Source organism: Lissotriton vulgaris, chromosome 5, assembly GCF_964263255.1.
Source record: "Lissotriton vulgaris chromosome 5, aLisVul1.2, whole genome shotgun sequence".
Lineage (NCBI taxonomy): Eukaryota > Metazoa > Chordata > Amphibia > Caudata > Salamandridae > Lissotriton > Lissotriton vulgaris.
Genome location: NC_141693.1, coordinates 1,574,075,329 through 1,574,093,474, shown reverse-complemented (window position 1 = coordinate 1,574,093,474; position 18,146 = coordinate 1,574,075,329). Strand labels below are relative to the sequence as shown.

General features: G+C 50.2%; 1 protein-coding gene across 7 annotated transcripts in view; it reads left to right on the top strand.

Annotated features, from left to right (window-relative positions):
* Positions 1-18,146, top strand: part of RBM23 (RNA binding motif protein 23) — a 532,419-nt gene that overhangs the window by 183,198 nt on the left and 331,075 nt on the right. For all 7 annotated transcript variants that reach the window (XR_015296038.1, XR_015296037.1, XR_015296040.1 and 4 more), the window contains exon 5: positions 12,763-13,020. Coding sequence is in view for 3 of the 7 variants with exons in the window: in XM_086923661.1 (XP_086779787.1) it covers positions 12,763-13,020 (258 nt within the window). In the remaining 4 variants the exon portion in view is untranslated. The remainder of the gene's footprint in view (positions 1-12,762; positions 13,021-18,146) is intronic.

Sequence of the window (18,146 nt, the reverse complement as noted above, 5' to 3'; positions counted from 1 at the left end):
CTCTCCCCACCAAGCACTCTTAGCCTGCCTCACCTCTGTGTGTCTTGCTACCTGCCCTCTACTTCAATACGCTCCCACCTCTGTGTTCTGCATCCCTCTCTTACTCACTTTTAATTTCATGTTTACTTCACGCACCCAAACACGTATGCTTTCACCCAGAGACTGCTACAAGCTTCAAATAGTCTTTGCAGTGTGTTGCGTTGTTTGGGCACTTTCCATCCGCGCTTCAATTCCCTCCCCCCTCCCCCACCACAGATCACGTCACTCTGCTGGACTCTCCACTCTCCCCGCCACCCCCGCCTCTCTATACTGCAGCAGGCCGAGAGGGAATGCCATAAAGAAACCTTTTGAAAATCTCTGCTGCTCAGGAAGTGCCTGGTGCACCCATCCTCGCATTACCAGACAGCACTCCCAGCTGAGGTGTGACCAACAATGCAGTTGTTTTGAATAACAGACATTTTCAAATAAATGCAAACCCAAGAACAATTTAACTGTCTGCGCTGCGCACTTACACACTGCTCCCTCTCACACTGCCACCTCACACATTAGCCCCCACACACTGCCCCCTCACACACAACACCGCAAACGCACCCCCCCCCCCCACACACACACACACACACAACCACACACACAACCCCACACACACAACTCCACATACACACACAACACCACACACACACACACAACCACACACACAATACCACACACAACCCCACACACACAAGACACACACAACTCAAAAAACCAACACCACCCCACACACACAACCACACACACACAACCCCACATACACACACAACCCCACATACAACTAAACACACACACAACACCACACACACACAACCCCCCACACACACAACCCCCCACACACACAACCCCCCACGCACACAACCCCCCACGCACACACCCCTCACACACACCCCTCACACACACCCCTCACACACACCCCTCACACACACCCCTCACACACACCCCTCACACACACCCCTCACACACACCCCTCACACACACCCCACAAACGCACAACAAAAAAACACCTCACAGACAGAACACCACACACAACGGCACACACACACATACACACACCCCACACACAACCCCACAAACAATCCCACACACATAACTCCACATACACACACAACCGCACACACACAACCCCACTTACAACCCAACAGACACAACACACACAACTCAACACACAAACACAACCCCACACACAACCAAACACACACACAACCCCCCCCCTACACACACACACACACAACCCCCCACACACAACCCCCTCACTCACACCAACACACACACCACACACACACATCCACACAACCCCACACACAAAACACCACACAAGACTACACACACACAATTACACACACACACCACACAAACCACAACACACACAAAACCCCAAACACACACACACACACACACACACACACTCACTCACACAACCCCCCCACTAACACACACACACACCCACACGCCCCCCACACACCCCCACACACCCTCACACACACACAACCCCCACACACACACAACCCCCACACACACAACCCCCACACACACACAACCCCCACACACACAACCCCCACACACACAACCCCCACACACACAAACCCCACACACACAACTGCACACACACACCACAGCCCACACACAAAACCCCCAACACACTCACATTCCCACACACATTGCAACACAAATGCTATAGGTGTCACATTTGCAAATGTAATAACTTTTGACATTAAAAGGACAAAGCTATTAATGTCAGTAATTTCAAAAACACGTCAATAACATTTTTGACATTTACAATACCAATAGCTCAAACTTTCCAAATGCGAGACCTGTTGCATTGCAAATAGGTGTCACATTTGCGAAAGTTAAAACGATTGGCATTGTAATTGACAAAGCTATTAATTTCGCTATTTTCAAAACCAACACATAAATAAAAGATTTGGCATTTACAATACCAAAAGCTCAAACTTTCCTAATACGAGACCTATTGCATTGCAAATGCTTGTTTTATAAATGTAATGCTTGTTCTAACAGCAAAAACTGTAAAACTTTTGTCATATCCAATGGTAATGAAACACTCAAATTGAAATTCATAACCTGTACTACTGACTGTCATCTACTGTCTACAGTGTCATGGTGGCTACATAGGTAGCACGAAGCTGCCAGTTAAGAAACGTATCTTAGAACATCTAAGAGCTATAAAAAACATGTTTTGCAGCGTGAATCTTTCTGGATTCACTATGCTGTGCATATTCCGCGGTCTTGTGGTTGGGTCCGGATTCGTAGTCTTTTCTTAGTTTTTTTTTTTTTTTTTTCGTCGCCCAGGTGGGCGTCGGCGTCACCCCTTCCTGGGTGTATTTCCGGTGACGTCGGCATGCTTCCTGCGGAAGCTCCCACCCTTGGGCGCCATCTTCAGATTCTTTTTTCCGCGGTCGGGTCTGGATCGTTCCCGTTTGGGCTCCAGACATTTTTGGAGAAAGTACTAGAAAAAGATCGAAATTGGAGAAGATATCGAAAGAAGAAGACTACGAAGGACTTTGCCGAACACTGCCCGGCGAAAGGAAGGAGAATTCATCGAGGACTTCGACGATCGTCGACGTTCGCGCAGCCAGGGAGGCCTAAACACTCGATGATGGACAACACGCCGTTCAAGTTCTGCCCTAACTGCCACCACAAGTTCGCGCACAAAGACCAGCACCCGGTTTGCAACCTTTGCCTACCGGTAGAACACAGAAGCGAAGACTGCAACGCCTGCTCCGTCTTCGCCCAGATGAGCCTTCGTGTAAGGAGGAGACCGAGGGTAGCGCACGCCACCCTCAAAGGAGAAGCCCCGACGCCATCGCTGTACGAGCTGGGGATGTCCTCGGAGGAAGAGGACAACGCTGCCGCCGAAGACGACAGCTACACAGTCGTAGAGACCGATTACACGAAGACATCTGATAAGGTAGGAGACTCGTCGTTCCCAAAGAGCACGAGAGACTTAGTCTCGAAAAAACGAGGGCAAGGCCCCGAAAGCGCCGACGCAGAGACACCTCACGCCCGCGACTACCCACAGACCCAGCGGATCCTCTGAGAAGGAGTCCCTGGCGCCGAGAGCTGCTGAGCAGCAGAAGTCGACGAAGATCGTCCCCGAAAAGGACCGATCGACGTCGAGGGAGAAAGTCCCTAAAGATTCGACGCCGAAACACAGTTCGACGTCCAAGGCCTCGACGCCGAAGCTCTCGCAGCCGAGCCAGGCGCCGAAGAGAGTGGCCGAACAATCCGGCGCGGAAAACGCGGCCGAGATGGAAAAGAAAAAGCGGCGACTAGAAGCCGAAATGGAAAACATCTTGCAGCGGAAAAAGGATTTCGACGCCAAGATGAGAGCCTTCACGATTCCCCACAAGACCAAGCCACCCATGCGGGAAGTGGTCGAGGAGGAAGAGGAACAGGTCGAGGAACATGAGCCTGGCACCGAAATGGTCGACGACCAGGATGAAGACGAGAATCCCTACGAGGCCTACAGCTATGAGGAGGAAGAGGACAGCAGGTTGGACGCCGAGTCGGCCTCCTCTGACCCGCAGGAGGAGGATTACCTGGATGTCGACACCGAAAGCCCAGAAGAGGCGGTCGACGCATACCCCTCGAGGCCATCGCCGCCAGACGACATCGGGGCTTACAACTCGGTGATAAGGTCGGCGGCAACAGCTTTTAAGCTCAAGCTCGACGAGGAGAAGCAGAAAGCGGACTTTCTCCTCGAGACATTACTCCCCACGCAAACAAGGAGCCAGTATCTACCTATGCTCGACAGCGTTTTGGCGCAGGGGATGGAAGCATTCAGGGAGCCCGCTACATGCAAGGCAGTCACTCCCAGAACCGAAAAAAAGTACAAACATTCTTCGAAGGACCCAGCCTACATTCGAGGCGTGGTCTCAGCTGACTCCATCATCACAGACACAGCAAGAAAGAGGGCTAACGTGGCCACCACTTCTGGACCTCCTCCTGATAAGGAGAGCAAGAGGATGGACTTAGTGGGCAGAAGGATCGAACGGAATGCCGCGACCCAATGGCGCATGGCTAGTTCTAATGCCCTCATAAACAGGCACATGTACCAGATCATGGAGGAGCTAGGAAAACTGGTGAAAGACCTACCCCAGGAGGCCAGGCAGAACGCCGAGAAACTGGTGGAAGAAGGGAAGAATGCGGCAAATTGTTGCCTCAAGACGACCCTGGATGGTGCAGACACCTCCAGCAGGCTCATGATGATGGGTGTCACGGAAAGAAGACACGCATGGCTCAGAATCTCGGGCTTTAAGCCTGAAGTGCAACACAGCATCTTGAACACTCCGTTCAACGGCGAGACGCTGCTCGGGACAACAGTTGATGAAAAACTTAGTCAACTGAAGAAAGACAATGAAACTGCACGATCCATGCGAGCTTTGCAGTTCAGAGGCAACAAAAGGGGCAGCCAGTCACGGAGGCCCGGCGGAAGAGGTGGAAACCAGCCAGGTACTTCACACCAGGCTTTCCAACAGACGCACCAGGCTGACTCGCAGGCGCAACAGAGTCAACAGAAGCAGTCCTGGCAGTACCAGTCAAGGGGCCAGTCCTTTCGAGGGAGAGGAAATGGACGTGGACAGCATAAAAGAGGGGGCCAGCAGCCCGCCTCTAAATGACTTCAGAAACACCCGTGTGCCCGCCCTCAGAAAGGACCCCGGGGGGCAGCACGTACAAAGGGGTCAGGACACAATGGACAACTACCACCACGTAACACCAGTGGGTGGGAGATTAAGACTCCATCTCCAGGAATGGAGAGAGATCACATCAGACAAATGGATTCTAAACATCATCCAATACGGGTACTGCTTGGAATTGGAAGGAAGACCAACAAGCAGGAGACCAAAGCGAAAGCCACTAACAAACGAACAGCTACAGCGGCTTCAGGAAGAAGCGAGAGAGCTCCTTCAAAAGGAGGCCATAGAACGGGTTCCCTTCAAAGAAAGAAACAAAGGAATATACTCAACGTATTTCCTCGTGCCAAAGGTCGAAGAGACAATGAGACCCATTCTAGACCTCAGGTTCCTGAACACATTCATAAGAACACAAAAATTCAAAATGACCTCCCTGCAGGAGGTGCTACCGCAATTGCAGATTGTGGACTTCATGGTCACAATAGACCTCAAGGACGCCTACCTGCACATACCAATGAATGTAACGCACAAACATATGCTCAGGTTCACGGTCAGAGACAGCCACTACCAATTCACGACACTGGCCTTCGGTCTAAAATCAGCACCGAGGGTCTTCACGAAGTGCCTCGCGGCAGTCGCAGCGCACCTATGAAGGAGGGGGATACACGTATATCCTTACCTGGACGACTGGCTAGTGAAAGCAGACTCGCACCAGAAATGCAAGTAGGAAGCACATACAGTGACCAGAACACTAATAAACCTGGGGTTTTCCATCCATTGGAAAAAATCATCAATGGAGCCGGAACACGTGAAGATCTTCTTGGGGGCACAGATAAACACCTTGCAGGGCAGAGTGTTCCCCAGAAACAAGAGAGCAGGGGCCCTTGTGAGGGAAGCTCGCCTCTACCGGAAGGGACAAGCTCGGACAGTGAGGACTGCGAGCAAGATCTTGGGGATGATGGCATCATGCATCCACCTGGTACCAAACGTACGACTACACATGAGACCCATCCAAGAATGGCTCGAGGAACAATGGTCACAAGTTCAGGGAGTTTGGAGGATCTGGTGGTTGTGACACACGCAGTGCAGAAGGAAATGACATGATGGACCATGGGGAACATAGCAAAGGGAAAGCCTCTTACACCCCCAACACCAACAGTGACCATCACCACAGACGCATCCATGATGGGATGGGGCGCTCACATGGAAGAGCTCAAGGTCAGGGGTCTGTGGACTCCAGCAGATGCATCGAAGCACATCAATGATCTGGAATTGAAAACCATCTTCCTTGCATTGAAAGCCCTATGGATAGATTGGTCCGGGACATTTGCTTACGCTTTTCCCCCGATACCACTGATACACAGAGTACTGAGCAAGTGCAGAGCGAGCAACATGACCCTGATACTGGTCGCACCACAGTGGGCCAGACAGACATGGTACTCGCAGATCATGGAGATGGCACAGAGTCCACCCCACAGATTCGGCAGAAGAAAAGACCTGTTCTCCATGCAGAACGGAGAGGTACTGCACCCAGAGCCAGAGAGCTTGAGCCTGGTGGCGTGGCTCCTGAGGACATAGAGTTCGCACACTTGAGACTGCCTGAGAGCACCCTCAGGGTCCTTCGGGAGGCATGAAGGCCCAGCACACGGAAGTGCTACGGGGCAAAGTGGAAGAGATTCACAATATGGTGCAGGAAGGAAGGACTTCACAATAAAATGAAGAAGGACTCCACAGTGCTAAAATACCTCACGCACTTACTGGAGAAAAAACTCAGCTCGTCCTCCTTAAGAGTCCACTTGGCAGCGATAGTCGCCTATACAAGGGGTGAAATGGGCAGGAGCTTCTTCACCTCTCAGGTTGTGAAGAGATTCCTGGAAGGAGCGAAGAGGATTGCACCACCCAAGCGGTTACCACCACCGGCATGGAACTTGAACATAGTCCTGACGGAACTCATGAAGGAGCCCTTTGAACCGCTCCACAAGGCCTCACTAGAGATGCTGACCATGAAGACAGCTTTATTGGTTGCAATAACGTCCCTACGACGAGTGAGCGAGCTTCATGCGCTAACTCTGCAGGAACCATACATACAAATACACAATGACAGGGTTGTGATGAGGACTGACCCACACTTCTTGCCAAAGGTGGTGTCCAGATTCCATATGAACCAGTCCATACAGATTCCGAGTTTTTTCCAAAAACCAACAAATAGTGCAGAACGAGCCCTTCACACCCTAGACGCCAGAAGGGCGGTCATGCACTATATCGAGAGGACAAAAGGACACAGGAAGACAAAGCAGTTCTTCGTGTCATTCGCCTACAGTTTCTTGGGAAAGGCTGTAACAAAGAACACTATTGCACGATGGATCGCGCAAACAATCCAACTCTGCCACAAGCGGGCAGGACAAGAACTAGCAGAGGGACCACGTGCCCACTCAACTAGGAAAAAGGGTGCGACAATAGCCTTCCTGGCTAATACACCCATACAAGACATATGCCTGGCGGCAACATGGGCTTCAATGCACACATTCACGAAGCACTACTGCGTTGATGTTCAAATGAACAAAGAAGCACAGGTTGGACAAAAGGTGCTCCAGCACATATTCAAGAACCAAAGCTCATCTTCTACCCAGCCGCCACAGAAATGAGAAACCGCTACAAAATCTATGCACAGCATAGTGAATCCAGAAAGATTCACGCTGCAAAATGAATAGTTTCTTACCTGTCGGTGTAGTTCTGCAGCTTGATGATCTTTCTGGATTCACTAGCGAACCCACCCACCTCCGCCAGAAAGATGAGGCTGGAGAGAGAAAGAGGTGGTCCAAAAAAAAAAACATAGAATAAAATGGATGACTTTTTACAAAGCGGTTAAAAGAAGTTCACCTACATAGAACATTGCCATCACTTCGGAAACTAAAGAAACACGGAAAAAAGAATCCGAAGATGGCGCCCAAGGGTGGGAGCTTCCGCAGGAAGCATGCCGACGTCACCGGAAATACACCCAGGAAGGGGTGACGCCGACGCCCACCTGGCGACGAAAAAAAAAAAAAAAAAAAGAAAAGACTACGAATCCGGACCCAACCACAAGACCGCGGAATATGCACAGCATAGTATACCCAGAAAGATCATCAAGCTGCAAAACTACACCGACAGGTAAGAAACTATTCGATTTCAACTATCTCATTGCAAGACACATTTTTGTAATGTCCAACAACAGTAATAATCAGCTTTTTTAAGTTACATGGAACTTGATCGTATCATGAAAAATATCAGAGGTGGGGACCGAGAAAAGCAATTACGCATTCTTGAGTCTAGATACATCATTTACTTCAATACAAGGGCCCCTTATGGCATGAATAGGGAGGAGGAATTCGCTACACACATAGGAGTATAGGATCAGTTACTCCTTTTCTTCCCAGTGTTTACCTCTGTCCATTTATCTGTCTCAGAGACTTCACTCTGTATATACATTAGTTAGTATTTTAATTGGAAATTGAGGTATGATTAGGTGTTTCACTTAACATTCCCCAGTTCCTCAGGTAGCCTTGGTGCACATTGGAGCATTTGCTCTTTAGCTTTCAAGTTGATCCCCAATTGGAGGGTTGCTTATAGCTTACATATTATATGTGCCCTAAATAGCTGCATGTAGGTTGGACCCGGCTGGTTCCAATTGCTTACTGTTGGAACTTGGTGATGCACTATTAGAATTATTCTCACTTTCGTACCTTTCTAATCTTTATGAGAAAGTATTTTTATCACTTTACACTATTCACTTTTAGTATCTTGAGTCATATGCTACGCTGCAGCTATTTAATAAATTTTTCGTGTGGCATAATCTACACTGATGTTGGGCAGGTTATGTCAGTAACAACAATTTTTATTTTCTGTACACTCATGGAGGTTGATCGTACTGTGCCTTTTTTAATAGGGTGCCGTATAACAGGCCACTTGGCCTTCGACATTAGTCATGTTTTAAAACGGTTGGAATTAACATTTATCGACGTACAGTACGGGATATAGGTTTGGTAACATTTATTTATTTATATGTATGCTTATAATTATCAAGGTATAAACATATGTATTGATTGCACCAATTGCGGCATTCTATATTTGCGGTGACATGTTTTTTGTCTGCAGGCTGCTATTGGTACGTAAATACGATCGTATTGAAATGAATTACTTCATATTCAAGAAGAATGTTATCTGCAGCTCTCGCAAAACAGTTTTTTTTAATATGTACATAGATGTATATATTGTGAATAGATTTTGGCTACTCGATGCCTTTTGGAATCAATTACGCACTTGCAGTGATTTACGTGACAGACAACTGTATATATTTTTGTACACTTTTGGGATCAACAGTGATAATATAAATACACAATGATTGAATTTACAACTTTATTTATTGTTGTAACAAGATGCAACAACCTCGTACGAGGTAGTCATTGAATGAGTATGTTGTCTGTTTCTATTAAATCACGTTGCGGGCATTTAAACAGCAGCGATGTAATGTGACCCTTGAACCTGACGAAAGCGTCTAGGCTGAAGCGCGTCGTTATTTTTTGCACAAATAAACCCTTCTGGATTTAACTCTAGTGTGCCGCTCTCTTTTTACCCTGAAAGGATTGTTTGCTGTATGTGTATGTATATGTATGTATGTATATGTATGTTTATATATATATATGTATGTATGTGTACATATGTATATATATGTTGTAGGAAGGTGGATACCGGACTATGGTTGCCCCCAACTTTTTGCCTGGTGTTTTACTGGTTTTCCGACTTAGTTGACCTGGGGCCCTGCCAATCAGGACCCCAGGCCTACTGCTCTCTCTCTAAAATGGATTCCATGTACCTTTAGGTACATTTCCAATTGGCACTGGCCACCTTATCAGGCCCTGTAACTCGGGGGAAAAGGTGTACCCAGGGCCTACCAGGGGCTGATGCATGTATTATGCCACCCCTGGATGGCCATCTAAATCTGACACAACTGGCTGCACGACAGCTGGGGCAAGGTGGTGTAATCACCCTTTGCTTTAGATATAGTATACCTATATTTAACCCTAAAATGGACACACAGATTCCTATCAGTCACTCCTATGGCAGGCCTTGACAATCCTGAAGGCAGAGTGTTTGGAATCGTGTGAAATGGTGCTCTGGCATGAGCTGAGCCCGTTTGCAGCTTGCGGAACCAAGTCCTAATAGCTGTTCCATGATAACGCATACCATATACTCTTAAGTGCATTATAATCCTCGCGGTTAAATGCTATCTCTGGTATTGCATTATCAAAACATTTCGAGTAAGGTGTCATACGAATTGGAATACTAACCCCTCGCCAATTCTGGCGACGGGGTTAGCATTCCACCCTTCTAGAGGGACACGACATGTATGTAACTGTGAACCCCGGTTAAAGTTGACTGAAGCCTCAGCTCCACAAAATGGATGCTGCCACCACAGACACGAGTCTGACCTCCTGCTGCTGGGAGTCCATCCAGCGAGGAGAGCTTGGACAAAGGGTTTCCTGTCAGGGGCTGTGCTAGCACCATCCCAGACAGAGTTTTGTGTATCTTGGGTAGGCAGGGCTTTACAGGAAGGTGACTGCAAGTGGCACCCTGGTGCTCACTACGCATCTGCTGGCTAGAACCAGTTCCAGGGGCACACCAGCCCCTGGCCTGGGGAAAGTCCGGCATGGGAGAGGGGTGTAACCACCCCCTTCCTGGTCCCACCCCTAGGGCAGGACCTAGTCGCGTACCCACCCCTTTCTTTAGGATAAAGGTAGGAGCGGGGACCCTTCCAAATTAGATCATCTTTGAATCAAGAAACTACTTTCTACGAAAGGAACTCTCGACTTCTTCTCAAGATTTCTCCCTTGTGGCTAAGGAGTAGTCACCCTGCATCCGCAGGCACCATCTAAGAACTCTGCGGTTTGCTGCACGTCCTTCCTCAGGAATCCGACCGACCAGCTCGATGAGACCCGGCTTCCCTGGCACCTCTGACCTCTACCTACCTCTACAGCTAAGCTGAGAACCGTAGGTGCGACGAGACCTCGAGGGACCGGCCATCATCAGAACTGCACGACTTCTATCCAGCACGACCGCCGAGGGATCATCTGGTGAGTGCTTTGGGGTCCGAGAAGCCCCGACCCTGAGCAGCTCCAGCACCGAAGTCCAGCCTCCCAGCATCTCCACGATCTGCGTGGGGCCCTTCTGCTTTTTGCTGCTCACCACAGACTTGTTGCCCCAATCCTGGGTCCAGCGACGTCGACAGCTTCATCCATCGTGGGACAGCTCGCACCTCCATCCTGGTCGCCGATATGCCTCCTGGTCCGTGAGACTGCAGAGCACAGCGTCGCCCACTCACCTGGTCGAGGTGACTACCATCCGGTGCCCTCCTGGTGCCATCTGACTACTGGCTAGTAGTCACAAACTTGGTCCCCTCTGCTTTCAGGTGTCATCCATCTTCGATCCAGGCTTGGATCACTCGAACTATCTTCACTGGTCGCCTGCCAGCAACTTCTTTCTTCAGGCTCCATAGACTGCAACAAGGATTCCCGACGTCTTTTCAGACCTATGCAGCTGCAGCCCCTGGGCTAGGTAACTTAGGCATTTCGGTGCCCCAGCATAGCCTAACTATCCAAGGGTCCGGATCCTTTTCGTTTTTCAGCCTATCTAGTCGGGTTCGCCCGATAACACTAACTTTGTGAAATCTAGCTACCATAGACTTTGTCCCGCATCCCGCGTGAGAGTGCACACTCTGCACCCGAGTCCCCTAGGCCTCCTACTAGTAATCTGAAGGTTCAGTAACGTAGTCCTAGCGATTCCAAAGCCTATTAGTACAGTACTTACCTGCTAGTAATTTCGCATTCCACTTTTAGAGTATATGGTTTTTCGTGCCCCTCGGGCATTCGTGTAAATTGTGCAACTTAAAGTATTTTCGTAAGAGTTTTGTTGTGTGCTTAGTACCCTGTCCTCATAAAGAGTACAGGGCTGTTGTGACTTAAATAAATACACTGTTTATTTTCATAACACTTGTGTGGTGTCCTTTCACTTGGTGTTCAAGGGGTATATGTGATGGTATAACAGCTGGCTTAACACGCCCTCTAGAGTTTAGCCCGAAGACTGCTCGTATCCACGCTACTAGGATAGCTGGTCTATAAGGTTGACTTACAACCAATCACCATAAGGGTTGTTTGGACTGATACAAAGTGCTCACTAGAATAGTGAACATTATATATCAGGCCAACTTCTCACATATGTGTGTATATATATGTGTGTGTATATGTGTGTATATATGTGTATGTATATGTGTATATGTATGTAAGTGTATGTGTATATGTATACATTTGTGTGTATGTATGTATATGTATGTGTGTGTATATGTATATTTACAGGCCCTCTGAGGGTGCTGCAGTCCATAGAGGCCTTCCCTGGCCACAGTGCCCTTGGTACCTATAGTACCATTTACAAGGGACTGACTGTGGCCAAAGAGTGCCAATTGGGTTTTGTCTTAATGTCATTTTAGGGAAGGAACATAGGCTCTGGGTGCCTGTTTGGCAGGAACCCAGGGCACACTCAGTCAGAGTACATCAGCAGTTTGGCAAAAGGTCGGGCAACCATGGAAAAAAAGCGCACTTTCATACAATGGTGGCAGGATGTCGGGCTGTGATTTTGTGAATGTGAATGTCACACCAGCACCACTGAGATTTCCCCATTTAGAAACTTTTAATTTCAGTTGATGTATTTGAGCTTGTTTTAATACAAACCTTTTCAATCCTGGAAATTGACAACCAGCAAGCCCCTCATCTAACTAGCAATGTCAATGCACAGTAGTTCTTTTTCTCTGATGAAGATGGGAACAGTTCACAGTTGTTAGATTGGAAGCTTAAGATAGTCAATTGAGGTGGTTATATAGGCAGTGATGAGTACAAAATGATTGCAGATTGGGTGGTGGGGTGGTAGTGTGAGATGGCTAAGCATTCTTGAGTTCTGGTATCATCAGTGATGTAAGTGGCCATGGGGTCACTTACTCCATGCACATATGGATTCCCTTGATGGTGTTTGATTTATGTTTTATCAACAGCAAGGACTGCAATAGCCGAAGCAAGGACTGCAGTAACAAAGATCGCAGCAAGGACCGCAGCACTCGAAGCAGGAGCCGCAACCGACACCGGAGTACCCGTAGTAGGAGCAAGGAGCGCCGACACCGCAGTAAGAGCAGAGAGCGGCGCCATCGCAGTAGGAGTCGGGAACGACGGCACCGTAGCAGGAGCCGGGAGCGCAGACGCTCCCGTAGTAGAGACCGCTGGAGGGATGAGCGTGTGCGTCACCGAAGCCCTGTGTAAGTCATACAGAAAGAACAGATGAGTAAATCTTTCAATTGCAAAGTGGGAGCCTTGTCAGTGGATATGCTTGTTTTTTGGATCTATTTTTCACATACCAATGAAAATTTGCTAGTGCAGGTTTACAGACAAGGCCTTTAACAAACATTCTGTACTGTTTGCACTTTCAAGAGATGAATGAGATTGACCATGTAGTTTGACCTTTTCACTGTACCAGAAGAACTTGCTTCCCTGTTGTATGGCGTTACTTGTGCCAAGAGGAAATTAGATTGTTTTCAAGGATGAACCTTCTTTTGACCATTCTAAACTGTCATTTGTTTGTGTCACTTGGCTATCTATTGTCTTTACTTTATCAGTAGTTTTCAAAATGTTAGTTACATCAACATTATGTAGTGCATGGTGGGTTGCCTATTCCTATCGTAAATGGTTTTGTGTTCTAGAATGCTGTAAGTTATGTAGCTATTAAGTGCTAGAATTTGAGCCAATCGAATGGCACAGTAAGATGAACACTTGCTTTTGAAATATGCTTTGAGCTCCAGGTCATAAGCCTAAATCCCTGCAAGGTGTATGCAGCCTTCCATTCTTCCAAAGTCCATAAATGGACTACCTTTAAAACAAGCATTGGCATAGCCAACAGGTCTTGCCTTTGAGACCTTATAAGTATTTGGTTATCCAGCACAATATCCTTGGTGCAACAACATCAACTGTTGCATGGCTAAAGACTTATAAGGTCTGAAAGGCGAGACCTATTGGCTATGCCAATGCTTGTTTTAAGGGACATGAATATGAACAGGGCGTGAGGGATTTTTTTAATGAAAATAAATATTGACCGGGCGTGAGGGATTTTAAATTTGTGTGTTTGAAATATGTAAAACAAGCGACCTCCCCCATGCAGAACATCATAATTAATTACACAATAGTGTAAATAACATTCAACAAGATATGTTGTCTGATAATGATTTTTATATACTGAGCACTTCTATCCTGATTTGAACTCCTGCAGATGGAGGGAACATGTAATCTCTGTGTCTGCTGGGAAAAGGTAACTTAACTCCTGGCTGTTTCAGATGGCAGAGGTTGCAGTTTAAAGACTAAATGATGCCCCCGTCACATGGGGGTCAGATGTCGCAGTTTGCATAAGCAGTGAGCTTCTGTGCCTGACATGGCACAGCAGGCTAAAGGGGTTTGTTTAACAAAAATAAATAGGATAGCTCTAAAGCTGGTGGTGGGAGAGAGACATGCCATTAATTACATATATCTGAAAGAAACCGGTTAGTATTAGATTCCTTACCGTTACAATATCCCCAGGCGTCAGTCTGGATCCGGAAATTTTTGCGTAGCAGTACCCCTCGTCTACAGCTCCGCGTCAGTCGGTGGCGAGATGACGTCGCCGGAGTACTTAGACGCCGTCCTCGAGCGCTGACGTCAGTTCTTCTTTTTTCAGCTCCAGCAAGCCCAGGTCCAGAAAAAGTGGTACCCTTTAGTCACTTTTTGACTAAGCTTTTTCGATCCTTTTTGGATCCGTTTCGAGTCGAACGACTCCATCGGTGCTGGTAGGGATGCCCGGGATCAAACCCTGTGCCGACTGTAGCCGACTGATGTTGGTTACCGACCCCCATCGCCGGTGCCTGTATTGCCTGGGGCCCGACCATGATGACAAGTCGTGCCCCGACTGCCGGACCTTGACGTCGAAGGCTAGGCGGAAGCGGTCCCGTAAGCACCTCGAGCTCCGGCAGTCGGCCCGCGCCGTTCGAGGTCCCGGTCCGGAAGGAGGTCGCGGGACCGGATTCATCGCACCTCGGCGAGTCGACACTACTCGTGGGGCTCCAAGTCCTCCGGTAAGAGGCACAAGCAGTCGTAGAGGCAACATCGCTCTTCTGACTCATCCCCCCCCCCGACGCTCGCGTGATGCGGCTGGGGGTTCGGGTAACACTGCCCACGAGGCTCCGCCGGAGAAGATCAATGCCTTCCTCATGGCCATGAGGTCGCTCACTCCTCCGTCTGGTTCCGCAGCGCCTCCGGGCCCCACGGCCCCAAATGGGAGCCCAAGCGGTCCGGATGCTTCGGCCCCGGCGCCGTCGGCGATTTCGGTCCCGACACCGCAAGGCCCCACTGGATCCCGTTCCTGATCCGGGTCGCCACTGGACGACCTTACGACCCCGCTGGTGTCGACCCCTAGGGTGTCGGCCCCAGCGCCGTCCCCGCACATTGCCGTCCCTGGTCCACCCCTTGCTCCGGATCCGACGCCGGAGCGGCGTCGCTCGACGCCATATTCGGCGCCGGCCGTAGAGAAATTCTTCGAGGATCTGGGTCCATCCTTTATCCCTGAATTCCTGGAGATTGACGATGAGGGAGACTGGGGGGGGGGGGGTCTGAGGAACCTCTGACACGTGAGTGCCAGTCATTTCAGGACTGGACACAGGAACTAGGGGAAGCCAGTGGCCCGGATACATCCCCAGACACTGGTTTTGTCTCCCCTCCTACCGTGGCTACGGAGGAGTGGGCTGCTTATAGTAAGGTGCTGACGAGGGCGGCCAAGGCCTTGGCTCTTGAGCTCCCCGTCGCAGCGGTGAGGTCTAACATCCTCACAGAGGTCCTTAAACCGCAGGTAAGCTCCCCAGAGCCTCTACTGCCGTTTAATGAGGCTCTCACGGACGTCCTGTTGGGCACTTGGTCCAGCCCCGCTACAGGTCCCCCTGTAGATAGGAATGTCGCTAGGGCGACCGGGCGACCCTAGTTTCTTGTCCACCCACCCCACCCCGAGAGCCTGGTTATCCAGGCCTCTACTTCCCAATCCGCATTCCTGACTGCACCACCAGATAAGGAATCCAAGAGGTATGAGCAATTCGGCAAGAAGATGTTCTCCTCCCTTAGTTTGGGGTTGCGGTCGGTCAACACCGCGTGCCTCTTGGGCCGCTACACCCACTCCCTGTGGGATACGGTTGCGGCCGTGCTGCCCGAGTGCCTGGAGGGACCCCGGGTGAAGCTCGCTCAAGCCCTCGCGGAGGGACGATTCGCAGTGTGGTATTCCATACGATGTGAGCTGGATACCACGGACTCGCTGGGAAGAGCGATTTTCACATCTGTGGCGGTTCGCTGCCATGCCTGGCTGAGGTCCGCCAACTTCTCGGCCGATGTCCAGAACACCCTTATGGACATGCCGGTCGATGGCAGCCACCTCTTCGGTGGCAAGGTAGATAGTGCGCTGGAACGCTTTAAGGACTCCAGGGCTACGGCCAAGTCCTTGGGCCTGTCGGCCCGCACCAGCAATCTTCTGCCCAGCGCTCCTTTCGTGGCACCGGCAGGGGCACCCCCACAGCCCTGCCAGCCAAGGGCCTCAGACTAACACTCCGTGCGGCGGCAGGCGTGTTTACTGTTGCGGCGGTAACAGGGGACAACGGCGCGCAAGTCCGCATCTACCCCTGCTGCATCCGACTCAAAGCTTTCCTAGTCCGAGCTTTCAGGCCCATTTGACGCCAGTGGGGGGCAGGGTTCGCCATCACCTCCTCCACTGGGTCTCCATCACATCGGACAGGTGGGTGCTGCAAATCGTCCGAGGGTGCTACTTCCTCCCCTTCGAGGCGACCCCTGCAGCCTTGCCACCGCAGTATGGGGGATCACTTGCAACTTCTGCAAGAAGAAGTTAGGGCCCTCTTGGCCAAGGGGGCCATCAAGCGCGTTTCGTTTCTGGGCCAGAAGTAGGGTGTGGTTGTTACTCCCACTACTTTCTGTTTCCTAAGAAGGGGAAAGGGGGCCTACGCCCTATCTTGGACCTGCGGAACGGCAACGGCTTCCTCCGGAAGGAGAAGTTCAAGATGCTGACTTTGGCTCGGGTCTTAGCTGCCCTAGACCCGGGAGACTGGATGGTAGCGTTGGACTTGCAGGACGCCTGTTTCCCACATTCCCGTCCTGCCGGCCCACCGGCTATACCTGCGGTTCACGGTAGGCCACAAGCACTTTCAGTTTACCGTGCTCCCCTTCGACCTTACAAGCGCCCCACGGGTGTTCACAAAAGTGGTGGTGGTGGTCGCAGCTCATCTGCGCAGGTTAGCGGTTTCAGTCTTCCCCTACCTAGACGACTGGTTGTTGAAGGCGGGCTCGCCCCAGACAGTAGTCAGCCACCTCCAGACTACGGCCGACCTCCTGCACCTGCTGGGGTTCTTCATCAATGTGCCGAAGTTGCACCTGTGTCCCTCAAAGAAGCTACTCTTCACCGGGTGGTTCTAGACTCGGCGCAGTTTCGGGGTTATCCTCCCGAACAGCGGGTTGAGGATATTCAGGCTCTGATTCCGATCTTTCAGCGGTTATCCAGAGGCTCGTCAGGTTGACGCTGCGGCTTCTGGGGCTGATGGCCTCCTGCATCCTTCTGGTGCATCACGCCAGGTGGCGGATGCAGGCTCTGCAGTGGGAACTGAAGTGTTCGAGGCTTGTGGGCTGCTGAATTCATATCTGTGCATAGATCACCGCCTAGTGTTCGGTCAGGATGATTGCACAGTGTTGTCCAGAAGAGTCTTCGAAGTATCACGAGATAGGTGGCTCCTCCCCTGGACTACAGTGCGAATGGGCATCCTCTCCATCCTCAGATTGTTTTTTTCCGCCATTGGGTTCGGATGTACTTTTTTATCTCAAGTTCGGAATCGATAAAAAATACTTTTTCACAAGGCCAAAAGGCCGTTCGGTGCCACATACTCGTTCCAGTTCTTTTGAGCCGGACGTCGAAGGCCGCGTGGCTTTTTTGACACCAGAGGCCCCATCCACGATCGACGATGGAACGGAGCCCGTTCAAACGATGCCCTGTTTGCAACTCTAAATACCCTCACATCGGTTCAGGTCAAAGAAGACGCTGAGACTTCGACGTGCCGCGAGACAGTGGGCGCAGAGAACAGAGCCCCTACCTGGAGAACATCTTCGGAAGACGACGAGGGCGTCGATAAGGAGGATCCTGTACAACAGTCTGATTCTGCTTCGGAGCAGAACTCTAACTATGATGAAGACGAAGAAGACTACGTCGATGATGAAGACGTCGTCGAGGTAGGGGACGACGCACAGGCCATCGGAGCCGTCAAGGCCCACCCGTAGTTGCGAGGGCCGATCATGACACTGAACTTTCAAAGGCTCAGGTCGA